Source organism: Labeo rohita, chromosome 12 (assembly GCF_022985175.1).
Source record: "Labeo rohita strain BAU-BD-2019 chromosome 12, IGBB_LRoh.1.0, whole genome shotgun sequence".
NCBI classification, from domain to species: Eukaryota; Metazoa; Chordata; class Actinopteri; order Cypriniformes; family Cyprinidae; genus Labeo; species Labeo rohita.
Genome location: NC_066880.1, coordinates 14360140 through 14387852, shown reverse-complemented (window position 1 = coordinate 14387852; position 27713 = coordinate 14360140). Strand labels below are relative to the sequence as shown.

At 36.1% G+C, this 27713-nt stretch overlaps 1 protein-coding gene across 1 annotated transcript; it reads left to right on the top strand.

The window, feature by feature from the left end:
- Positions 1-817: 817 nt before the first annotated feature.
- Positions 818-26470, top strand: epas1a (endothelial PAS domain protein 1a). The gene is given in 18 exon segments (XM_051123942.1): positions 818-1148; positions 7716-7906; positions 11901-12052; positions 12172-12256; positions 14750-14868; positions 14961-14988; positions 14991-15162; positions 16823-16929; positions 19839-19986; positions 20069-20283; positions 20939-20962; positions 21491-21705; positions 22746-22856; positions 22984-23396; positions 24355-24481; positions 24574-24688; positions 24779-24934; positions 25150-26470. Coding segments are annotated over 18 exon segments (2556 nt in total). The 5' UTR covers positions 818-1122; the 3' UTR covers positions 25302-26470.
- The last annotated feature ends 1243 nt before the right edge of the window (positions 26471-27713 follow it).

Below are 27713 nucleotides of genomic sequence, written 5' to 3'. Positions count from 1 at the left end.
ACCATAAATATATCAAAGCTTAATTATTGATTAATAATATGCATTGCTAAGAACTTCATTTGGCCACTGTAAAGGTAATTTTCTCAATATTTAGATTTTTGCAAAAATCGTGAAAAAAAAATGACTAGTTTTGTGGCCCAGGGTCACAAATGATAACGTTCGTGTGGAGCAGCATTTACTGTGAACGGAGGAGCTGCAAAAGGCATAGACCTGCATTGCATATATTTATTTAATTGAATCGTATCTTTGCTTAATTATTATTTTAAATTATATCATGCAGCATTGGAAAAGGGTATAATAATGCGTTTCTTGGATTCTGGTCTGTAGAAAGTATGACTTTGGTACTTGACACGGGTAAAATGCAATCCAGGATTTTTTAAAATCCAGTACTCGAATTTTATGGAATTGTGACAGCCCTAGTTAGAGGGGTTCGATTACATGTTTGTTTACATGGTATACTGGTAAGGGCTTTTTATTAAATGGGACTGGCTCCGAGATAGAGTTGAACTAAAGTTAAATCTGTTCCAATTAATCCCTGCTCCGGGAAAAGACGCTTTACTGTTGTTTTTCCCTGGTCGACGGTCATTTTTGTTTGTTTGTCCACTTACAGATTTTGAAACTCAGCCCTGATTCATTCTGGATCCTTATTGGACACTTCACGTGTTGTTTGTTTTATATGAGACACTGAAACTGCGCTTTTCCACAGGCCAAATGCGCACAGAACTCGGGGAGCGCGCATGTGAGAGGGGAAGCGCGAGACCCGGGGTCGCGCGCTGAGAGGCAGGCTTGGGGGTGAAGAGCACCAATCAGTGCGCGCAGTGCGCAGTGCACAGTGCTGATAGCACGCGCAGCGCAGGAGCGGCGCTCACGAGCTCTTTACCAGCGTCCGGTCAGTCAGTGTCACTCTGGAGAGGTAGTGCGATCCTCGGCAGTGTTCTGAGACTGCACTAACTGCTCCGGTCATTACTGGAAATGTCATGGACATTGAATGGACATTACGGAGGACAAATAACTAAATAAAGGCATTTGTGAGAAAATACACGTTTAAACTTTATTTTATTCGGAAAAGTTCTGTGAATTCATCATACGGAAGACAAAAGTTGTCTTCAGCATAAGCGCATCATGACAGCAGAGAGAGAAAAAAAAAGGTAAGGCGCAGGAAAGTTTTTATTTTTATTTTCTTGAGTTGTTTACCTTCCTTTGAGATTCTAAGGTGAGATCTGACTTATTGCGCAATGACACGGGCACCAGAGCGGAGCGAACTGCGGTTTTAACTGCTGTTTTAACCTGAGCCACATTATCGCATTAAAAGTTTCCTAGTCTTCCAGGTGTTGTTTTTGAACTGACATGTTTTAGATTTCTCCCTTTTGTTAATAACATTTAACCTATCACCCCGCAATTTTAGTTTCTCTAGACTTTGATATTGGAGAGGTGTGCGCGGACCCTATTTTTGGCTCGTTCTTGTTAATGGACTCATACAAATGACTTGAAACGTTATTAAATGTCATCACCTGAGTGCAATCAATGCTTAAAAAAATAACACACTTACTGCATCTCATTATAAAACGAATGGATTAAAAATAATGATTCTGTTCAATATGCATTCATAATATATACTGCAAGACCAAAGAAAAAGCAGAAAATCTTTATTCGAAGAGTTGGACCCACAGACACGCTCAGACTGAGAATAAAATTGAGCAATAGAGTTTGACGACAAATAACTACCTGTTGAATTCAAACATTACTGTAAAATATTTGATATATTAGGCCTTAATGTTTATTTGTTTTCATCAGTTTAACATTTCACAGTCGTTTTTAATTTGTTTCATGAGATTTTAGAGCTCAATTTTCTTATTCAGTTATATCAGTAAAATTAAAAGTGAATTTGTGTGCAGTGAACTAATATTTTTTACTTAAAATACTTAAAATTAAGGCAGCAGTTAAATTACATTTTATCTATCTATCTATCTATCGATCTATCTATCTATCTATCTATTTTTTACAGTTGTTTCAGATATTCAGATTTATTTAAGAATTATGGTTGTTGTGATATTTTTTGTAACATGAGTAACTGAGTAATATATATATATATATATAGCCATTATTGTCTTTATTTCTGTTGCAATATACTAAAAAAAAACAGTTTAGATTGCACCATTTTTTTTCATTTAAGATACATTTTTTTAATAGAAAAAAAGTAGTTCAAACATTAATAAAAGCATTTTTTAAGTCTGTCATTAAAGTATTTGATTTAATTCAGCAGCAAAGATAATTACATTTTATGCCTCATAAAATGTAATTATCTTTATTAGGACTTGAATAATTGAATTAAGATTTTTCTTGAAAGCATTATTTTGAATTTTTACCATTTATCTATCATGTAAATAACTTGTAAAAGATTTATCTTTTACTAGCATGCTGCCATAGACACTGAACCTTAGTATTTCCCCTTAATGGATGACATTCTAAAGTCAGATATTGCCAGATATGGACAGCATTTTGATTTGGTGGTAAAATAAACCAGCACTGGCTCTCTGGTGCCTAAGGCATGTTGAAGAGAGGTTAAATGTTCCTCTGTGTGGTTCTCAGTGGCTTGTTAACGGGAACGTAATGTTCCAATTGAAACTGAGGTTATCAGATCAGGGTTCACCTCTTTTTTTTTTTAAATGCATGAACGGGCCATTATGTTTCCCTGCTCTGGTTACTTCCATCACTTTATTCAATTCTTATCTGTTATCTGGTTTGTTTAACTTGCTCTCCAAGTGTTTCATTAGCACTGTGATGTCTTTTGTAATTAGTGCCAGTTGGCTAATGTAATCATTTAACTGTGCTGTTCTAATGACATCTATCAAAGCTTGCTTGCAATATAATATATGCAGTATGGCTATTCTGGCACCCTTGGTTTAGTTATCTTATTCTGTTTAACACTGAATCTTTCACTGGATTATTAGTTGGGAAACTAAAGGTTGGCCATTTCTTTGAGGTTAGGGAAAATAGGATTATCTGTAGTGAATGGACGCTCTGTACAGTCTGGCTCTTGGCTCTTGGTGAACTCTGGCCTAATCTGGTTGAGAGGCGAGATGCAGAGAGAGATAGAGGGAGGAATGGGTTCACATCGGCCTGCTAATCACATGATCTGCTCCCTTTGACAGCTTTTGCTTTGGTTGTGCGTGATGACGCCTGAGGCAGTAGGTGATAGATACAGCAGTCGCGCCATTGTGTTTGCTAGGTTGTTATGTGCGCTTTAGGAATCGTGACAGCTCTGTTTCACGCAAATCTCCCTTGAGATCTCTCGCTGAAATACAGACTGTCTTCCTGTTGAGAGTTTGACTGACATTTTTAATGTAAAGAGCTCTACAGGTGGGAGTGGCCACATAGCTGTCGGTCTTGCTATTTTGTTTCAGCAATTGCACGAAAGATGAAAAGAGAGGACAAAGAAGTGAAAACGGCCAGCAGGCCTCTGTCTTCGGGCTACCTTGACCTGTTGCGCATTACTAATTCAGAAGTTGTTTAGCCAGCTAATGTCGAAAGTGCTTATAGCGTAGCTGGGGGTTGAGGTCAGCAGCTGGACTGTGTGGGAACAGAACTCAGTAGCCTAGTTGAGGGCAGAGGACACAACTCCCCTTCATTTGAAGGATTGAATCCAGCCAGAATGCGGTCAAAGGGTTTGTAAAAACTACATCTCTGAAGAGAGATAAACTTTACGCTCAGTTCACATTCAAAGGTTGTTTGGGCAGGATTAGGTTACTGAAAAAATAAGCTAGGAGCTCATGCATTGGGTGATGGTTACCGATTCCAGCTGGCTGCGAGAGAAGTGTTTCTCTATGGTTCATAACAAAACCACTGGGATGATCAGATGTATATTTTTTGTTATTATAAGTTAAGTCTAACAAGTTATGTAAAATATGCATAATGCTGATGGCGTTTGACCCCCGATTATGCAACAGGTAGAATACAATGATATGCCAGTAGGTGGCGACAAGTGACGGCGTTTCTCATTGAATCATTCGCACACACAACTGATTTATTCGAGAATCAAATAAGTAGCTTTTAACAACCATCCTTACAAGTGAGTCGTTGAATTGTTTGCTTAACTGATTTGTTTAAAATACCAATCTGTTTGGAATGAAACATTTGATTCTACTTTGACCTCTAAAATGTAAATTACTCTGTATTGTTGTTTATTAAATCTGCTTTTGCTTGTGTGATAATTTCTTAAAGGGATAGTTTATCCAAAAATTGAAAATTCTGTCCTTAATAACTCATCCTCACATCGTTCTAAACCCACTCAGACCTTCATTCGTCTTTTGAACACAAATTAAGATATTTTTGATGAAATTGGAGCAACTGCCACCATAGTGGTTCAACCTTAATGTTATGAACCTACGAGAATACTTTTCATGCACAAAGAAAACAAAAATAACAACTTTATTCAACAATTTCGTCTCTTTCTTGTCTTTGACACACGTTCATGACAACACCATGATGCACTGCTGTCTATGCAGGGTCAGAAAACTCGGATTTTATCAAAATAATCTTAATTTGTGTTCTGGAATGACATGAGAGTGAGTAAATAATAACAGAATTTTCATTTTTGAGTGAACTATCCCTTTATTTATTATAGATTTCCACTCTTCTGAAATGTGGACGAAGCAGAGAAACTGTAGGCATTAATAAACATAACTAGAGATCTTTGAAACAGCATAAACCCCAAACCATTTAATTTCTTGGTCACATTTATCATGGATTTAAACTCATGAGATCCATCTAGACTCTCTGGCGTAAAAATGTTTCAAAATTTGTTTATTGTGTTGTCTGGTGGGTTTACGGTTTTCCTGCATGTCAGACTTTCAGAATCAGGGAACAATGTGCAGTGTTTAAATGCAACGAAATGTTGCATTAGTCAAATTTTGCAGTCAGCAGCATTTTGTTGCTCATATGTTGTTGTGCATATACAACTTTGTTTGTTATTTCTCATGCTAAAGTAAAATTAAAGCGCCCTGCTTTTAAAATGTCCTTGACATATGATTCACACTTTTTAAAATAACTGGATCAAAAGGGCAGATGCTGTTAGATTGTTAGATGTTATTTGACACAACTCCAGGTTACATAAAATCAATTTATTAGCATCAGTGTTTTATTGCGTAGTATTTTAAATACTCTAAAACAGTAAATAGATTGTATAATAGATTGCATAAGCGCTTAAACTCTGGATTCAGAATCAGCTGTTGTGATGAAAGACAATCACTCTTCTTTCCCACAAACGATTGTACTAAACTCTATATGAGTCTGCGTTATCTTAAACCATTACATTTGTATTTTTAGAGATGAACTGCTCATTAAAACCCTGATGTGGTTTCATTTATGGTTAGAGACAGAAAGCAGCAACAGTTTGAGTTAAAATGGAAGTTACCATTCCTCATTTAGCCCCGACAGTAAATTCATGTGTAATTCCCATGGGTATGACCTCTGAGTAAAACCGATCAGCCATTTCCTGTGAGAAGAATCCATAGTTACTATTACAATGACAATTTTTTTTTGTGAAAACGGGGATAGTGGGAGGGCAAAAAGGGGGCATGTTGTGGTTGCCAAATATGCAGCTGTATAATAGAGGGCTGATTATTGCATTCCTTGCACCCCCGCACCACGCTGTGCACATTTTACAAACACTCCCAGAGTCGGAGAATAGGGGACCCACACTGGGAGGCAGCTACTGGAATTACACCGCTAGGTCCTGGTCTCAACATCGGCCTCCCACTGAAACTTAGCACTGTATGCAGGCCACGTGTGTTGGTATCTGTGTTAGTGTTATAATATGTGATGCATTAGAGAGCACTTGTGGTGTTTTGCTGACAAATAGCTCTGTGTGGCTTGGTTTGTTGTGAGGGTGGCATAGTGCACTGTGGCACACCACACTTAGAGGCCATAGAAAGTTCACTTCTTTCTGCCACACACGCTTTCACACACTGGCAAGCCACAAACCACACAATTCTTTGACCTGGCAAGATAAGCGTTCCGTCTGGATAGATAAATGACAGCATGTTCTTGCTGTGCTTTCACTGTCTTAATTTTTCTTTTTTGGGTGAGCGATGCTTTTAAAATACTATATGGACTAATTTTTTAAAAGTATATGTATATGTCCCTGGATTGTCAGATTATACTGTATAACATGTACTAACAAGATCAAGATAGACATCTATATGAGCCCGGCCCTGTGACCTAAACTGACCTGGCGCAAATTTACTGATATTTAATTTATCAGTGTCAGATTTTAAGACCAAACTGTTTTTGATCCTGCAATGACTCATTTTTTTTTTTTTTAATTTCCTTTGCAAGTGAGTAAACCTAGATTAAAACCTTGATGCACAGATTCTCACAGGTGTGGTTTTGCAATGCTTTTGCTTTGACTCAATGATGAAGTTTGTGCTTATGCACAAAAATGATGCTCAACATAAAAAAAAAAATATTTGAAAATATTTTATTTTAATTAAAAACTCAAAACCTGACCATTCACAAATTTTAGTTTGGTTTCAAGTAGTTTTTGCTAAAAAATTGAATACGCGTTTAGCCACTGTCATGTGTACCTTTGCGCTGCGTAATTTTGTGGGTCGTTTCATTTCGGTGGAAATCCGTGCAATCGGGAATTACTCATGAGGGTGGAAATTTTTACCTTGGGTACAAGTCTGGTGAACTGTGACACACAAATAAAAAAACTGCTTGGATTGGAAGTGTATTCCTCTGTGTACAGTGCCTTGTTTTTCATTAATAGATAACAGACTTTCTTTACCTGCAAAATTTGACTGTGCCAGCCAAAAAACAATAAGTTATCTTAACCTAAAGTTAAAGTTTATTGTTTTATTGTCTTATTGTCCTTTCTATATTAAAATGTATTAAGTACAATAATGTACAAGTACTGTGTGTGAGTGTATATATATAAAGCATCAGTGTAGGGGGTAACGCATTACAAGTAACATGAGTTATGTAATCATTAATTTTTTCAAGTAACTAGTAAAGTAACACATTGTGTTTTAATTTACAAGAAAATATCTGAGTTACTTTTTCAAATAAGTAACAGGTACTTTGTTTTCCCATTGACTGATTGACAGCTCTGCTTTGTTAATGGTGAGAAAAATTGGGAGTAAGTGCAGAGGCGAACTCAGAATATGACGGAAACCTGCAATAATTAAGCATGTTAAATAGCACAAATATCCTTTATGTATTTAATCCCATTTTATTGACCAATGTTTTTGCTATTGACCTTTAATGATACAATTTAACCATACTAATAATCAGACTGAAATTAAATTAGACTAACATTTTAAACTTTCATTTGTGCTTCATTTGTTTTTTCATTTGATGAAGAGTGTTGAAACTACTTCTCCTGTGTTTTACTGTACAGAAGTGCATTTACTTTTCCTTCAGCCCAAGGCTTATTAATTTCACTTTTGGTGTAACAGAGCTTTAATGTTTGCCAAAAATAGACTTTTTACATTAATGCCAAACAAGAAAGTGCTGCCAAGATTTAAAAAGTAATGCAAAAGTAACGCTCTACGTTACATAAAAAGTAACTAAGTAACATAAAAGGTACTTTTTCGGGAGTAACGGAGTAACCTTTAAAAGTAACTTTCCCCAACACTGTAAAGCATTTGTTGCACCCATATATAAGCATATTATAAGGCTATGTGTTGTTTTCATCAACCTCTTCTGTGTTCCAGGCATCCTTCAGAAAGGCGCAAGGAAAAGTCTCGTGATGCAGCACGCTGCAGGCGCAGTAAAGAGACAGAAGTGTTCTATGAGCTGGCCCATCAGCTGCCGTTACCCCACAGCATCAGCTCGCACCTGGACAAAGCCTCCATCATGAGACTAGCTATCAGCTTCCTGCGCACACGCAAACTCTTCAACTCAGGTATGAAGCTGAAAAAAACTGATGTTCATTACATGTGATCTGTCAGTAGAAGTCAAACTCCATTGTATCTCTTGGTGAGTCTATCGCATCCCATAAAGCTGTAAGGTTGAAAGGATTGCCCTCAAATTTGGGTTAGATCATGTTGGTCAAATGTTATTAGTATGACAGCACCACATACTGGCTAAAACATACTTACTGGAATAAATGTGACCCTGGACCACAAAACCATTCATAACATGGGTATAAGTGTAGCAATAGCCAACAATACATTGTATGGGTCAAAATTATCTATTTTTCTTTGATCATTAGGAGATTAAGTAAAGATCATGTTCCATGAAGATATTTTGTAAATTTCCTACCATAAATATATTAAAACTTAATTTTTGATTAGTAATATGCATTGATAAGAACTTAATTTGGACGACTTTAAAGGCGATTCTTTTCAGTATTTAGATTTTTTGCACCCTCAGTTTACAGATTTTCAAATACACTGTAAAAAATAAAAAACACAATTTGTTGAGTCAGCTTAAAATAATTTGTTACCCTGCTGCCTTAAAATTTTAAGTTGAGTCGACTAAAATAAGTTTAGTCAACTTGAAGTGTTAAGTTGTACTAAGTAACAACTTAGATATTTGTGTTTGCTAAACTTAACAGATGGGTAGGTAACCCAGCTGCCTTAAAATTTTAAGTTGATTCAACTCAAATATCTAAGTTGTCACTTAGTATAATTTAACATTCCAAGTTGAATAAACTTTTTTTGAGTTGACTGAACTTAAAATTTTAAGGCAGCCAGGTTACAAATTATTTTAAGTTGACCCAACAAATTGTTTTTTACAGTGTAGTTGTATCTTGGCCGAACATTGTCATATCCTAACAAACCATACATCGGTGGGAAGCTTATTTATTATTTTCTGCAATCTCAATTTCGAAAAAATGACCCTTTTGACTGGTTTTGTGGTCCAGGGTCACAAATTAGATTTTTGATTGGATTGACTTTTATTTTTTACCTACTATTTTTTCTGTAGTTTGCCCAATCTGGCTTCTTATATTTTCAGTGTTCAGACTATAAGAGGTGGTTTGTCACCAGGTTTAGGTTGGTCTGTAATTATAATTAGCTTCACCTAAACACAGTAGAGGTCTGTGGTGTGTCCTCATTTCGACAGCTAAGTCAACATGTTTATGTGTCAGTGAATTTGGGCTGGGTAGGTCCATGAGATGTCCTGTACTCCTCAATATACAATAAGAAATGCAGGAAGACAGACAAAGAGCAGTGTGCATTGTTTCCAGACTCCATTCCTGACGCACATACATGTGTACAGTATGTGCATGTCTCTAAAAGAGAGAGAGGGAGAGCATCAAACAATGAAAAGGGAAGAGATGGAATCTGGTGATGAAAATGTGTGTGGGTGATGTGGAAGTGGGTGGGGGAAGATCGATGGACGTGGAGAAACAGGGAAAGAGGGAGATGACGAGGTGTGGGGTAATTAGGGGCTGCTAGTGGTATTGTTTTCTGTGAATTATGATTTCTTCTCACACTCTTTTCTTAGCCACAACATGGTCTGCGTTGGCGCCGTGCAGGCCTGTCTGTGAAATTCGGTGTGTTGTATGTGTTTCTAAATGTGTTCTGTGTCATGCTGTGACCTTTGATAGGCCCTGAGATTACAAAACCAGAAGCTGTTTAAACTGATATGTCATTCGGTGAGGTGTGTATTGTGGGAACCGTAACTGCGTAGTCATAGAATTATATTACTGATAGGTGTTAAAGAGGTTATGATTCTCATATGAAAAACAAGTGTGACATCTCTGACATTTTGAACTTACTCATTGGTTAAACACTGGGTACGTCATATGATATGCTAGATTTTCAGCAAACGTCCTTCTGGAGATATGAATCTTTGAACCCTCATTATCAAACGACCCAAAACAGATGAACCAAAGAGGTCTCCTGTCAAAATGAAAAATCACAACTGAAATCTCTTTAACAGTTTCCTTTTCTGCAAATGGAGAATCTTGAGCCTCATTTGCAACAGAAAGTCCCTTAAAGAAGAGTCTGACAGGACCAGGTGTTTTTATTCTATTTTAATATATTTTAAAAAGTAATTTATTGTGCAGTGGCAAATCTGAATTTTCAGCAGCTAGCCATCAAGGTCCCATGATCCTTCAGAAATAAATTTAATATGCTGATTTAGCACTTAAATATATAATATAAAAATATAATTGTTTTATCATTATAAGTGTACAAAACAGTTTTGCTGCTATGTTTTATACTTTTTTGATGAATATAAAATTTTACTGTCATGTTTGCTAAAATAAATGCATTCTTACCTAGTGAAAAAATACTAAAATATATTTGAAATACATTTATTGTGTGCTTAGTACATATTTATGTGCTTAATAAAAGTACCCTGCAATTGTTCATTTGGTATATTAAACTGATATACTTAAAGTCTGCTAAATTGAAAAAAATTACAATAATTTCTAGCTTAATGCACTTTAATTGTGCAATTAGTGCTGAAGTCCAGCCAAATATATATTTAAGTATTTTATTGTGCTAAAGTGGAACTATTGCAAGCATACTTTAGCCCTTTAGCTGTCACTCCCATTTTTGAACACAGATGTAAAAATGCACACAAACTTAAATTTTTAGAATTCATCAATGAAAACATTTTGAGATATGATTTTGATGTACATTTTCCATGGTAATCCAATGTCTGATTTTAAAATGGCTTTCAAAGGATGAGTTTTGAGATTTTAAGTTTTCAACTGATATATAATTTCTGATGATTTCTAAAGCGTGAGTGAGAAAAAGGCAACTAAGAAAGTCTTTTGTGACAAAGGTCAGAACTCCTGTTATGATGTAGATTTTTGAGGTGCACTCTTGACATATATTAATCTATTACTTTTCCTACATAATTTGTAACACAAAAATATGGTAAAATATCTATTTAGGAGTCTTAGACCTTTCCAAAAATATATAGTTTGTCATGATTAGATTAGGATTTATTTGTAATATGGGGCAGGTGACAGGGAGACACATCTTAGGCATAATATTAAGAAATGTGCATTGTGCAATGAAGAAATACTACAAATAAAGTTTAATTATGCCTTTATATCAGTAAGTCTGAAGCAATATGTCAATATGGTAATGGATCTGACGTATACTTAGTATGAAATAAATGTATTTTAAATCAGTTATGGCATAGGTTTATTTATTAGGGCTGTCTTATAAAACTATGAAGTCTTCAATCTTTTGAACAGTAGTATATGTCCATTTTTATTTCTCCTAAGCATCTTGGAAGAAACCTCTGAGCCACAGTTGATAGTTGAAACGTAACTTCCTGAGGCATAAAAGAGCAGTTGCTGAGCAGGCTGTCAGAGAACATTGTTTATGGTCAGAAAAGGCTTAAATGATTCTAATAGAGATGGACAGGGAATGGCAGAAAATTGCGAGTTCTTGGGTTTTGGCTGAGAGCCAGAGGAGTAAGACATCAGAGTGAAGTATTAATAGCAGCAGGACGAATGCTGTGGGGTTTGAGGTGGGAGCACAGACATGGACCACCTGCTGACACCCAAACGCACAAAGCTGATGTCTGAGCCGGGTCAAAGCCTCAGCGCTCGGGCCCTTATTGCCTGATCTGAATGAGCAGGGGAGGAGGCCCTTATCTGCAGGGAAGCAGACATGAACCTCACAGCATGGAGCCTCTCTTTAATTATTTTCTCAAGTTGTTGATGCTTTTCATGGCATTGTGTACCTCAAACATCCTTTCTTTGCTGATCAGCTCAATAGCTTGTTTTTATTCCATGTTGGTATGTGAATTTAATTTGATAAATAAGTCTGTTTAACTGTTTACTTGAAGCTAAATGGTACAGGATATGAGTCTGTGTTTGTGTAAGAGTGTAATTGTGGCTTTTACTTTGGGTTTGGTCTTTTTTGACAAAAAAAAAACAAGTTTGACACTGCTCACATACTAAGTTGTCTTGTCTTTTGTCCCAGGCTGCACAATCCAACAAACGCGGTCACAGGATGACAGCCAGATGGACAGTCTTTATCTGAAGTCTCTGGAAGGCTTTGTCGCTGTTGTAACATCAGATGGGGACATGATATTCCTTTCAGAAAACGTCAGTAAATTTATGGGCCTTACGCAGGTGAGCCTCACCTCATTTCCTTTATTCTTTAAGAAAAATTAATGGGAGAAAGTCTTCTGTTACTTCATTTATACTGGCTGAGCATTGAAATTTACTTTCCCCTTACAAAATGTTATCAGGTAGAACTGACAGGCCACAGCATCTTTGACTTCACGCACCCCTGCGACCATGAAGAAATCCGAGAGAATCTCAGTGTCAAATCAGGTGAGCGTTAACTCAATTTTTTCCCAGAAGTATGTTACAGTGTTTTTTTATTTTTTGGAAATGCAGTATACACTGTTGTGCATACTGGCACAACAAAATCCCAGTCTCCTTTATCTCTGGATGTAATTTTCCATGAAGATGTCCTTATCTGAGTGCACTTATCACAGTCAGGATGTTCCATTTTGTACATTCTTGTTGTGATTCCTATGAGGACAAGTCCCCCCGCCCCCTTTTTTTTTTACCAAGCCTCACCTTACAACCACAGACCACAGTCTAGCTTGAAGTCCCTTGTGTAAAGACTTGAGGGCTATATGTTTGTTTTATCAATGAGTGTTCGGGAGCTGCTCATACAGTTTTAGTTTTAAGTTAGTTATGCAAAAGCATTTTAGCATTAACAGAATAGCTAGGGTTGAATGAATTGGGAAAAAAAATTGAATTGCATTTTTTGATTAAAAAAAAAAAATCGTGATTGCAATTTAAAATGTGATTTTAATTTAACCAATTACTTTCAATTAATTGACTATATTGTGATCATATATATAGCTAAATACTACTAAAAAATAAAAAAAGGTTGTTGCAGTCAGAAAGTCAGAATTGTGAGATAAAAGCTTTTTCTTGTAAATGCAAATTTGTATCACAATTCTGACTTTTTTCTCACAATTGTGAATTTATATCTTGCAATTCTGACTTTTTTATGCAATTCTGACTTTTTTCTTAAAACTGTGTGATATAAACTCAGAAAAAAATCAGAATTACAAGATAAAAACTCGCAATTCTGACTCTTTGCTTGGAAATGCGAATTTGTATCTCGCAATTCTGACTTTTTTTCTCTCAAAATTGCGTGATACAAACTCACAATTCAGACTTTTTTTCTCAGAATTGTGGGATATAAGCTTGCAATTGTGAGTTATAAAGTCAGAATTGCAAGATTAAAACTTTTTCTCACAAATGCAAATTTGTATCTTGCAATTCTGACTTTCTTTCTCAGAATTGTGTGACAATAAACTCACAATTATGAGAAATAAAGTCAGAATTGCGAATGTGAATTTTTATCTTGCTATTCTGACTTTTTTCACGCAATTCTGAAAAAAAGTCAGAATTGTGAGATATAAAATCACAGTTGTGAGTCAAAGTCGGAATTGTGTCATAAAAATGCACATTTGGATCTCGTAATTCTGACTCTTTTTTCCTCCGAATTGTAAGATATAAACTCATAATTGTGAGTTATAAAATCTGATTTTTAGGGGGAAAAAAGACTGATATGTTTTTAGAATTTCTAGTTTATATTTAAAAATTCTGACAACTTGAAATTGCGTGTTATAAAATCTCAATTGCAAGATAAAGTTCTAAAGTCAGAATTGCGAGAGATAAAAATTCTGAGAAAAAAAGTCAGAATTGTGAGTTTGTATCTCGCAATTCTTACTTTATAACTTGCAGTTGCAAGTTTATATCACGCAATTCTGACTTCATTTCTTGATTTTATAACTTGCAGTAGCGAGTTCATATCTTACAATTCTGAGAAAAATGTCAGAACTGCGAGTCTGTATCATGCAATTCTGAGAAAAAAAGTTGGAATTGCAAAATGTAAACGTACAATTGCAGGAATAAAAAGTCGCAATTACCTTTTTTTGTTTTTCGTTTAGTGGCGAAATTTAGTGTAACATTCTATTATTTTAGAGTACAACTGTACACCCTATCAACATAAAATAAACTCGACTAATCCAGTCTCATAAATAAAGGGAATTGTTTTACTCATTTTTTTAATTCTGTTTGTTTGCTTTAATTTAATAGTTAATAGTTAATTAGCTTCATTTCAAATATAAAAAAAAGAACACACAGACAATAAAATTCATAGCTTTAAAAAGCATACAGAACTACCAAAAGCCTAATCAGGAATTCATTCAGCATTCGTGTTCATTTCATGCAACAGCAGGAATTCAACACACTTAATTTGAATAGTTTCAGTGCTAAACATAGCTTGTGAATTTTTATGCTTTTGTGTCATTTTTGCACCAAATTTGGTGTGAACTTAGGCTTTACTCTGGCTCAAGTAGTTTTTGTAAGTTACTATTTCTGTTGCTGTCATGTAAGCAGTGTGTGCTTGCACACAGACACACTCAAAATGAGAGTGAGGGGGCCTTTCCCCACATCGAATGTTCCTACTCTTCTTGTTTTATCTGTCTCTCACTGTCTGTATCTTTCATAAGCTGGTCACCTGACCCATTTAGAGCATTTGAGCAAGTGACGTAACTTTCTAGCCATTTCATTGGTCAGTTGGAGATAATCCCTATGCAATAGCACAGTGAGCTCAATATACTGTAGTTAAGGTTTCAACAGACTGATTCAGTTGAACTTTGCACCCAGCGTCCACGACCCACTGACAGACCAAAGTCCTCTGAATGTGCCAGAAAAAGCTTTATTGCATGCACAATGGTCAGTTATAGTAAATACATGATTTTTAAGCACTTGTCTTATGAGTTGTTTGATTGACAGGACCTGTGTATGGCAGAAGAGCGAAGGACATGAGCTCGGGGAGAGATTTCTTTATGAGAATGAAATGTACAGTCACCAACAGAGGTCGCACTGTCAACCTCAAATCGGCCAGCTGGAAGGTAAGAGCTCATAAGAATATCATGAAATGTCACGCAGTGCACATGCGCACGTGCTATCAAGTAAAATACGGTTTCCCGGCTCTGTCTGTCAGGTCCTGCATTGCACGGGGCATCTCCAAGTGTGCAGCAGCCGCCCCCTCAAGTTCTCTGTGGGTTTTCGGAGCCACCTCTCACATGCGTCACGATGATGTGTGCACCGATCCCACACCCCTCAAATGTCGACACACCTCTGGACAGCAAGACGTTCATGAGCAGACACAGTATGGACATGAAGTTTATCTACTGTGATGAAAGGCAAGAAACTGTTAACTAATTGATGTATATGTGCATAATGTATAAGTGCATGAACAGTGAGCCCAAAAATATTTGGACAGAAAAGACACAAAAAAAATCTACAAATTTCAAACCCAAAGGCATCTGCAAACAAATGAGACATGAACCAAGTCAAACTTTCTTCAAAATTTTTATAGTATAAAATTATTCATTTTGTAATTCAGAAACTAATAAACTTTGTGCTTTGTGTATAATATAAAAGCCACTTGTATGGACATATATTATAAACTATTATAAAAGATCCAGTGAAATTGCTTGATGACATTTAGTTTTTTTCCTGTGTTGATGTGCTTTCTATTAAATCAGCAAGTTTATTTATTATTTATTAGCCACAAGCTTTGAAAAAGCATTTTACTTTCATTTACAGCTATGAGTAATACTTTGATAATTGCCAATCAGTTACAGGTTGTTTGAGGGGGAGGGACATTCTCACTCTAGTGAGCATTTGATTGGTCAAGAATCTGTGCAGTTCATGATGAGTCATCAGTATTTACAGTCTGTCTCAGTGGAAGATTTTGTGTGTATATCTGCTAAAACTCAATTTCATTTTTATTTATTTCATTTTCAGTTCACTGTATCTTTGTTAAACAAACATTGTTTACCATTTTCCCATTTTCTGCTTAAGTCAGCATAGGGAACAGCATTTGTGGGTTAATTTGTGCGTTTCAAAGGTCACTATTGGAAACTCTTTATCATAATGCTGTTTTGCTACTGCCTGTGTTATTATCAGTGTGTGTGGTAAAGGAGAGTGATTATGAGCTTTTCTCTTTAGATTAGCGTAATTTCTTAAAAGCTCCTAAAGGGCACAATTGAGTTCTCTTACATATCTTGCATAACAATCCAGGGGAGTTAGTTTATCCCCTGGCGATACGGGGCCAGTGCCGCTGTTCTGAGTGCTTGGTCACCCGTGGCTCCCAGATGTACTTTAGTGCAAAAGCAGGTTACTCAGGCTACACCGCAATGGATGTTTTGTAAGGAGGGTTAACAGATGAGGTCAGATATTTGCATGCTTCCATTTAATAGGAATCATTATTGACCGCACGGAGTTCATTAAAAGCCCATACTAGAAGAGGAAATGGGAGGCTATTCCAGGGTAACACTGAAGGTTCAAATAAAAGAAAAATAACAATTGCATGAATTTGTAAGGAGTATTCAACAGCACAAAAATGATTTGGTGAAGATTGCAACAAATTCCATGTGATTAATAGACAAGTCAAGCTCACATCTGTCTTCAATCTTGCGCTCGCTAAAGTGCTTCAAAAACAAAAAAACGACGTGGCCTTTGTCTTTTGGAGGCAGTGTGTTGATTCATGAGAGCTGTTCTTGTCTTTTAATCCAGCATGTTGGAAAACAGACATTAAAGATAACGATCAGACAGAACGAGTACAAATGTCTTGCTTGAGAGATTTATAGCTCCAATAAACAAGGGTCCCGCTTGTAATCATTTGTTCTCACTAAGCTAAGCATAGAGTTTACATTGGCTCCCAGCAGCACAAGTTCGATTGTTTTCGCCAGATGTAATCGACAGTCATGAATCTTGGTTAATGATGTGGTTTAATTCAATCACACTTTGTTTTGACTGTTCCATTCGTTTTATTCTTGACTTGTCTTTGTGTTTCAGAGTAAGCAGCCTGATCGGGTATAGGCCAGAGGAACTTCTTGGCCGTTCGGTGTATGAGTTCTGCCATGCTTTGGATTCTGAAAGCATGACGAAGAGCCACCAAAATCGTGAGTACCTGTTTGCTGCCAACATATACAAATCTGGAAGGCACAAGTAGGGTCTTTTTCTGTTTAGACTTGAAACAGATTTGAGTTAGAAATACCTGTCTGAACAAAGGCACAAGCTAGACACGTTAATTTTGCTGTTTTCTTCATTCTCCGTACCTCCATTTCATGCACTGGCGCAAACATACGAGAAACAACGCAGTAGCTCATTGTCATGGTCTCGACCGTCTTGGCTAATTTACCTATCTTTGAATCAATCTTGACTCCGTCCTGAAATGACTCACAGTTTGGAATAGATCCATGCCTCTCATCTCTGTCCATGGGTAAACTGCTTGAGTTCAAAACCTTGTAGACCTGAGGCGTTCCCATGGGCTTGATGACTGAGGGAAACAGATGTCCCGCCGGGCTCCAGGAATTGTTGAGGGATATTTATAAACTCAATGGTTGTTGCATTGCATTATTTATTTACTTAACAGATGCCGCATACTCTTCGTTTAATCTTTTCAGCAACTTTGCTTTTAAATTGTGCTTCCCAAGAACCAAAACCTACCGTATGGTTTGAAAAAAATCTATATTTTATACATTCTACATTTTGTAAGTTGTACATTCTTGTTTAAGTAAGGAAGCCCATTTCTGCAATAAATAAATAAATAATTGTAAATCATAATATGACATAATTATGATATAAAAAGTGAAATCATAATTATGAAATAAAATTGACAATTATGACATGCAGATGAGATAAAAAGTTGGAATAATGGCATACAGCCATAATTTGTACATAAAAAGTCATAATTATGACAAATTTTTTTTTAATTATGACATTCTAAGTCTTAATTATCAGATTAAAAGTCATTATGACATAAAGGTCAAAATTATGACAGACTAACTTATTATGACAAAAATTATTATGACAAAAATGCCATACTTTTATGCCATACATTTGATTTTTGTATGTCATAATTTAGACTTTTCTCATAATTATGACCTTTTCTCTTAATTTTGATTTTTTTTTTCACCCTCATAATAGGATATTTTTTGTCAGAATTTCAACTTTTTATCTCATAATTCTTATGTGAGCACTAAAAGTCATAATTATGAAAAAAAAAATTATGACATTCTAAGTCTTAATTATAAGATAAAAAGTCGTTATGACATAAAAGTCAAAATTGTGTTGTACTACCTTATATAAAAATATAACTCTAAATAAAAGTGACAATTATGACATGCTTATGAGATACAAAGTTGGAATAATGACATATAGCCATAATTATTACATAAAAAGTAATAATTATGACATTCTTAGTCTTAATTATCAGATAAAAAGTAATTATGACATAAAGGTCGAAATTATGACATACTAACATGTAATTATGACATAAAAAGTCAAAATTATTAAGACAAAAATCTACTTTTATGTCATAAATGTAATTTTCGTATGTCATAAGTTTGACTTTTCTCATAATTATGACTTTTTCTCTCTTTTTATAACTTTTTCCCCTCATAATAGGACATTTTATGTTATAATTTACACTTTTTATCTCATAATTCTTATGTGAGCAATGAAAAAGTCATAATTATGACAAAAAAAAGTCAAAATTATGACATTCTACATAAGTATTAATTATCAGATAAAAAGTCATTATGGCATAAAAAGTATGTATGACATAAAAATATAACTAAATAAAAGTGACAATTATGACATGCTAATAAGATAAAAAGTTATGACATTAATGACATACAGCCATAATTATGACATAAAAAGTGATAATTATGACATTTACCCCTGGTTTCACAGACAAGGCTTAAGCCTAGTCCGAGACTAAAATGTAAGGCTGAGCTGTTTTAGCTGAAAGAAACTTGCACAGACTGATCATAAAATATATCAGTGCTTTTGTTTTGTCTCAAGATGCACACCAGTAATGTTTTTTTTCTAAGGCATATCTATAAAAATTACTTAAATGTCCTAATTGAACTATAGCCTAATTCTGGCTTAGTCTAAGCCCTGTCTGTGAAACCAGGTCATTAAGTCTTAATTATCAGATAAAAAGTCATTTATCATGGACATAAAAGTCTAATTTATGACATATAATCTGGTGATAATGACATAAAATGTCACAGTTATTATCATTAAATGTACTATTATTAAGTTAGATTTTTCTTATAATTATGACTTTTCCCCTTCATAATATGACATTTTATGTCATAATTTAAACTTTTTATCTCATAATTCTTATGTGACAGAAATTGCTTCCATAGTTATGCAGTATAATGTGTTTTTCAGATTACTTATTGGTTTATTTACGTGAATTAGATTTCCAGTGCATCTGAGGCACAAGCAATACGAGTTTTGAGTTTATGTCAGTTTCAAATCACAAGATGGTCCAACTTTATACAAAAGCTCTTGTCCAGCCTTGTTTGAATGTGATTTAGTTTGTACATTCAGAGGAAACTGATTTGATTGTTGTTGCCACATGAGGCATTGAGGCCGAGTAGATGGCCTGAATCCCATTATATGCCCTTTGACTTCAACCCAAAAAGCTCTCAGATTCGCTTGTTCAGGATGACCCACCCGATTAGCTAGTGCATTAGCGGCTAACAAGCCTTTGAAGTGTACAGCACCTCTGATCTGGTTCCTCTGATGTCTTTAATCCAGATCGGTGCTCTGGTCTTCTTCACTGGCCTCTTCCAGTGATAAGTACCTGGAGTATTACCTAATAGCAAGATCGTTTGATTTGAAAAATGACTAAACTTACATGACATGCAGTAATGGACATTCAAAGACAGCTGTAAGCTACAGAGCATGTGCCAAATAATGTCAAACAAGGATAATTAATAAATATATATATACGATTGTGTAAAATTGTCTAAAAATCGCATTAAAAAGTGCCTTACTCTGTTTTCTTCTTCAGTTTGTAATAAGGGTCAAGTGGTGAGTGGCCAGTACAGAATGCTAGCCAAGCACGGGGGCTACGTCTGGATGGAGACCCAGGCAACCGTCATCTACAACAATCGCAACTCCCAACCACAGTGCATTATCTGCATCAACTACGTCCTTAGGTACTGCATTAAATGAAACACCATACAGATCCTTGTCATAAAGCCGTTACAATATTCTTCTCATACCGTCATTGTATTCCAGTTCTGTCGAGGAGCAGTCCGTCATCTTCTCCCTGGACCAGACGGAGTCTCTGTTCAAGCCCTACCACATGTGTAACATGGGAGAACTGTTCAGCCAGGGTGGAGCTTCCTCCTCAGAAGCTGAGGACATTCTTTTCACTAAGCTCAAGGAGGAGCCTGAGGAGTTAGCTCAGTTAGCGCCCATGCCAGGAGATGCCATCATTGCCTTGGACTTTGGTCAGAGCGCCACCCGGCACTACTTCAACCATTCCCCCTACAATAGCTTCACCCTCTTCACATCCTCAACCCCCGATTACAAATCTACTCCCATCCTGCATGCATGAACTCTTGCTCCTTCCCTCGGCTCTCCTTACTCTACCTCACAATTTACAACCAATCACGCACGTACACTGCCCAGGTCATAAGCTGCGATGTTGCAGCAGATGTCGTTGTACTGTAGCTCAGTGGCACTGTAGCTTGGCTTTGCTGCAGGGTACGCAATATGTGACGACGTAAAAAAAAATCTGAATCTATTTGCTCTACAGCACATGGGCATCTTATGGCTTAGCGTTGGCTTTAGCATAAACTTTTGTATTATTAAAATAAAGTTTTGTTCCTTTTTTAATAATAAAAGTAGGTGTTATATTTGAACATCACCTGTGCTTTTGAAGGTTCACCAATGGAAGTAGGCAGTGTTTGTGTGTTTCTTCTCACAACAGGGCTATAATGGGTATACTAATTCCTTTTTCCCTCAAAATGCATGTCTTCACATGTAAAAACCACTGCATGGGATGGAAATCACCACATTGTGATGCTTTCAACACTTCTGTAATTGCTTTTGGTGATGGCTGAGGTTGTTTTTAACATCATATTTCATTTTTTTTACTCTCAGATATGTGTCTCTGGACCACAAAATGTAAGTAGCATGGGTATATTTGTGGCAATAGCCAAAGATACACTGTACGGGTCAAAATTATCGATTTTTCTTTTATGGCAAAGATCATTTGGATATTAAGTAAAGATCATGTTCCATGAAGATATTTTGTAAATTTTCTACCATAAATATATCAAAACTTAATTTTTGATTAGTAATATGCATTGCAAAGAACTTCATTTGGACAAATTTAAAGGCAATTTTCTCAGTACTTAAATTTTTCTGGACCCTCAGATTCCTGATTTTAAACAAATTTTATCCTATTCTAACCATACATCAATGGAAAACTTATTTATTTAGCTTTCAGATGATGTATAAATCTCAATTTTTAAAAAAAAAATGACCCTTATGACTAGTTTTGTGGTCCATGGTCACATATGTTAAACGAACCATGTAGTAATGTAGTAATTCTTATGTAGTTATTCCATCTTCTTATGTAGTAATTCTATCTCATTTCAGCTATTTTTATCCCACAAGTGTGTTGACTTCTTACTGTCATGTGCATTGCAGATAGGCCAGATTTTGAAGAACCAACCTTCTTCTCCAAGTCCACCAAGCTTCCTGTGGTGGGACCATCATGGCTTGTGGACACGCCACCTGATGGCAGTCCTGACAGAAAACTGTCCAACATGCCGTCCACCTTCACCAGACCCCCGGTGCCTCCTGCAGGCAAATGCACACCCTGTTCCACGCCCTGCTTGAGCGGCTGCAGCAGCTGTTCTACAGTACGTCCCGTCTCTATCTGGTCATATGTCAAAAGCAGTCAATTAGATTTCATAGTCACTTATGACAGGTCCTCTAGGAATTGTTCACTCAGAAATGAAAATTACCCCATGATTTACTCACCCTCAAGCTATTTTAGATGTATATGACTTTCTTCTGTCAGATGAATACAATTGGAGTTACAGTAGAAAATGTAGTGGCTCTAACAAGCTTTATAATGGCAGTGAATGGGTGTTGAGATTTTAAAGTCCAATACAGTGCATCCATCCATCATAAAAAGTGCTCCAACGGCTCCGGTGGGTTAATAAAGGATTTCTGAGGTGAATTGTTATGTTTGTGTAAAAAAAAAAATCCATATTTAATACATTATAAACTGTAATCTCTAGCTTACGATAACTGCCTTACGCGCGTTCATGAGAATGGCGTTCTAGCGGATGACGTAGGACGTAGGCGAATGCAGTGATGATCACGGAAGCACAGTGGAAAAAACAAAACACCTGTCACGAATTAGATATACAAAACGATTTGTAAAGAAAAATACAAGCCAGGAGGAAACTTGTTTTTCCTTTGCTGTAAGCAAAACTTGAGACTAGCATATTCTCACCGGAGGTGCGTATGACAGTTAGCCCACAAGAGATTATGGTTTACAGTTTTAAATATGGATATTTTTTTTGCACAAATGCATCAATTCGCTTTAGAAGGCCTTTATTAACCCCCAGAGCCATGTGGAGTACTTTTTATGATAGATGGATGCTCTTTTCTGGGCTTCAAAATCTTAACACCCATTCACTGCCATTATAAAACTTGAAAGAGCCAGGACAATTTTTAATGTAACTCTGATTGTATTTGTCTGAAAGAATAAAGTCATATACATGGCTTGAGGGTAAATAAATCATGTGGTTATTTTCATTTTTCCCTTTAAGTCTTCTACGTTTAAACCAGTTCCAGTTTTGGTTTCCTCCTGATGATCTCTTTGAATAGTGATTTCAAATTCAGAAGGTGTGTTGAAGTGTTTAATGTGTTGTGATGTGTGTGTTTGCAGCCTAGCAGTCCAGTAGATTACTGTGGCAGTGGAGAGTGTGATCTGAAAGTGGAGCTGACAGAGAAGCTATTTGCCCCTGAATCTGTAGCAACAAATCCCACAGGCTCCCAGGTGAGTGTGGTATGATTATTAAAGCTATTTTTCTTCTTCTAAAAATATTCCTTCAGTGTCCTTCAATTTTAATTTTTTCATCAACTGCACATTTGAAGTAAATATTTGGTTATCTAACTGTGTGCAGTTGGACCTGAGCGATCTGGACCTGGAGACTCTCGCTCCATACATCCCAATGGACGGTGAGGACTTCCAGCTGCACCCTATATGCCTGGAGGAGCCATTGTCTGACACAGGTCCAGGCCTGAGCACAGCCCTCCACCACAGCTTCAGCAGTGTAGCTGACCTCTTCCAGCCCCTGGGTCCATTCCCTCCTGACAACAAGAGCAACACTAACACATGTCCGGACACAGCTCGTGTGCAGCCTTACCAAACCACACCAAACATCCCATTTTCCTCTAAGGAGCGTAGACCGAGTCTTCAGTGGACCCCTGACCCATCCCCAATGTATGAACGTACAGATATTAGACGCATGGATGACCGAAGTACAGGAGATCCAGGACAAACATGTGATTTCAACTCTGCACTACCACAGCAAAGGTGATTAGAATTCATCATTGCATCACAAGTGTGTTTTACTTTGCAATACGCAAACTGGGCATCAGTGATTAACTAGACTAGGATTTCCACAAGGAAATATGTCTTTGCAAGACATGAATTGTGTAACCTTTGACAGCACCAGTAATCTTGTTTTCTGTCATCTGCTTTTGAGGACATCTTACAGTGTAAACACAGCTATAAATGACTGAAAACATGCAAAAAAAAGTCTAGACCGATTACAAATTAGCATGCAAATATGAAAAAAGAAAAACTCCAGTTGCAAATTAGGGTGCAAATATGTTCTAGCTGAGACAACTGAACAGAGAATTTCAAACTTTTTGATGTCAAGGACAAACAAATATGTGACCCTGGACCACAAAACCAGTCATAAGTCATATGGGTATATTTGTAGCAATAGCCAACAATATACTGTATGGGTAAAAATGATCGATTTTTCTTATATCCCACAAATCATTAGGATGTTAAGTAAAGATCATGTTTCATGAAGATAATTTGAAAATACATCAAAACTTAATTTTTGATTAGTAATATGCATTGCTAAGAATTTCATTTAGACAACTTTAAAGGCGATTTTTCTCTACATTTTGTCAAATCCCCTACGCAGAATGTTTTTATGAATATCAGTGTATTGCTGCCCTTTACATAAATTGTTTCTAAAAGTTTTTTTTTTTTATGTTTTTAAAAGTTTTTATTCTCACCAGTTATTTAATCAAAGTACAGTAAAAACAGGAATATACAATTTAAAGTTACTATTTTCTATTTTAATATATTTTAAAATAAAATTTTTTCCTGTGATGGCAACTTTTTATAATGTCTTTAATGTCACTTTTGATCACTTTAACTCTTTCTTGCTGAAAATCCCAAAACTTTTTAATATTGGTGTACTATAACAAAGGTCATGTTAATTCACTGACTTCATTTTTCTTGCTATTTTCAGATTTTTTGAGCACTTTGCCCCTGTGCAAAAAGGCATGAGTGTGGGTCAAATAGCTCTCGTCAACAACTTTAAACGAAAGAGGCAGTCAGAGTTCAGTTCATCATGCTCTTTCACTGATATTCCAAAGGTAATCTTTCAGATCTCACTGTAGACTAATGAAAATGAGTAAAGTTTACATAGTGACACTAAAGACAGAATATTAAATTGTTGTCTCTTTAGCAGGTGGTAGCTCCTCACAAGTCAGCAGATGGCATGCAAAAAAGGATGAAGACAATGAACGTCGACAGCTGCGCCTTCTCTGTCAGAAAGTCTCTCAGCACAAGTGTGCTAACAGGTACATTAACTCTTTCTCTCTGACATACGTAGTTGTTTTCCAGTTTTTCTACACTCCAAATTTACACACTCCTGTGTTCTTTTTTGACAGATAAATTTTCATGTATGCAAAGTGGATTGGTTGCTCCTCACGGCTACAGCCAGTCTCTTAAAGGGAGCTCAGAGGATCTCAAACAGCATTTCCCAGAGTCATTTTGCTCTCCCAGTAACAGACAATATCACATGATTCCTCCACACAAACACACAGGTCAGACTCAATAAACATTTCTTGATATTTACAGTGTTGTGCTGCTTAATATTTGCAAAACATTTCAAGATTCTTTGATCTTTGACCTTAGACTTTTGAATGGTCATGCATATTCCAAATCTTCTGGCGCCATAAAATAATCTCCAGACTATAACTGGATCAAATGGGTCTTTATCTATGTGACATTTGAGTTACATCTTTTTTATTTGTGACAGGCATGATAAGTCAACTCTTGGGGCCGTCATTCGACTCATACTATCTGCCAGAGCTGACACGATATGACTGTGAGGTAAACGTGCCTCTACAGGGAAACCTGCATCTGCTTCAGGGCAGTGACCTCCTGAGAGCTTTGGACCAGACAACGTAGACCCAGAGCTTCTGCGGCGACCCATTCACCCATCACTGTCTATATATGCTGTTGTCTTTTACGCATGTATTATCAGCCTTTATTTAGACGTATTTGTACATTTAAGACCTGTGTAATATTTTAATATATATTTGAAAAATCTGATTGTTACTTGTTTAAAATGTGTTCGGTGTACCACATTCTGTGCTGTCTCAAACTCTAATATCGTCCTGTGCCTTCAGATGCTAAGTGTTCTTAACATTTATGGTCAGATTTACCTGATGTTTCACTGTTGCAATGTTATATCTCAACTAACTAGAACAGATACAATAATATATAGTTTAAATGGTGGTTTAATTTGTAACTTATTCAGCAAGGAATACGACTACTGTGTTTGTATAAATCAAAGACAGTTAACTGCTTTGCCAAACTATTGCCTTAAATATTTGCTTCAGAATTGTACCAGCAACAAACGTGGCATTTGAAAGCTCAGAAACAAATCTGTTTTCCCATGTAGAATATTAGTACTAGTATTCTTCTACTTTTCACAATCATGACAAATGCTGTATGAAATGTATAGTTTATGTCATCTAAAGCACTTTATTTTAAAAGATGCAAACGGAAGACCAAACTGAAACGCCCCAGGATAGTGATATGTTTTGGGCATCTTCTCAGGCCCATCCAACACTAACCACCCATCTTCTTTCTTTAATAACCAAACTGTAAATTCCCATTTTATTTTCTTATACAAACATATCTGTTGTGTCTACATTAGATGAGGTCTTTGTAGATCACTGTAACACGTAAAAAATGTTTGTATTTGGTGTTCAGAAGTGCCTTGGTACTCGGTCTTGTCTACCTAGCGGTAGACAGAAATGAATCTGTAGCTTTCTCTTTTACACATATATGTATATATATATATATATAGTAGTTTAAGGTTATTAGATTTTGTATTCGATTTTGTGATGTGTATCACCTTCTCGTGATACTCTGGGGTTTCTGTGAGTTTCTTAACAAAATATATAAAGCTAATTTTATCGTATATATCTTTGAGAGTCTGTGATTGTTTATTCTCAGGTTAGTGGCTTAAGTAACGAGCGTTTGTATTCCAATCTTTCTTTGTAGCATTAAAAGATATGAAAGATTGCATTATGTGTAAAAAACATTAAAATATAAATGGTGCTACCTAATCATTCTCATTTTTATTCTTCCTACGATCCTTCATTTTACTTAATGCAAGTTATGTTTCATTTGCTTTATTGTTGCAATAATGCGCTGGGTAATGCAGAAGTAAGTCATTTTCTGTGAATGTGCGACACGTCAGAATGTAATTAAAGTAGTGATTATTAAAGTGTATTGGCACATTTAGGCAATGCAATTCACACCAGCAAATTATGTATATGATTAATTACTCTGCTTATGGGAGTTCAAAAATGTCCGTGAATGCCAAAAAGAATCGGCAGGAGATGCAGAAAATGAACTTGTTTTAATGACATAACAATTAGGCTACAGGAACATTCCGATCCTGGCCTCTGTATCCCACAAGACCATGATACTGTTGGCCGCAAACAAATGTGTAGCGCCAAAACATACAAATGACCATAAAAGGAATAAATATTTAAACACTGAACAAGCAAACACTTCCTATCAAACGCTTCTGGGAGTCGAAGGAACCCGAGAGCATTGATTAAACTAGAATATACAGGCTACATTAACTTGTTAGGTTTTCATACATGGATCAAGGTGGGAATTCAGTGGGAGATGCAAGTAAGATGTTTTGATTGTCATGGGAATCCTTTTATTGAGATGCCGATTACCTCAGAAAGGCATCCTGATGCAGCCTGAATTTCAGAAGAAGAAACAATGGATTTGGATGTGTGGAACTGGACACATGATTTTTATAGATTAGAGAGTTATTCTCTTCAGAAATCAAAGAATTGTGTTCACTTGTAGCTGAGAAACAAAAAAGAGAGAATTGTGTGACTATTGACTGTTGTTTTTTATACTTCCAGCTATGGTTCAATCACAAAAGAAACATTGTGTTCAGCTGTATCTGAGACAAACTATGGAACAGAATAGAAAAATTCATTTTCATCATTTTTAGACCAAGATACAGTTTGATTGCAAGTTCACTGGCACACTTTCAGAGAGGAAGTTTCTACAATGTGATGTTGTAGAATGGGAGTGATTTTGTTTAATAGTGCCGATATGAAGTCTGCAGTATGTATCCAGTAATTGTTCCAGTGTGACAATAGATGTTTCATAACCTAAATCATGTCACTGATGCAATCGGTTGCCAGATTGGGGTCGTAAAAGTTACGTAACTAGTTCAGTGTGGTTCATAGAAATATTTTTAGCTATTAATCTATATAATCTGGGTAAGCCAGGGAATTACTTTAAATTTATATAAACTCATCGCCATTTATAAATACC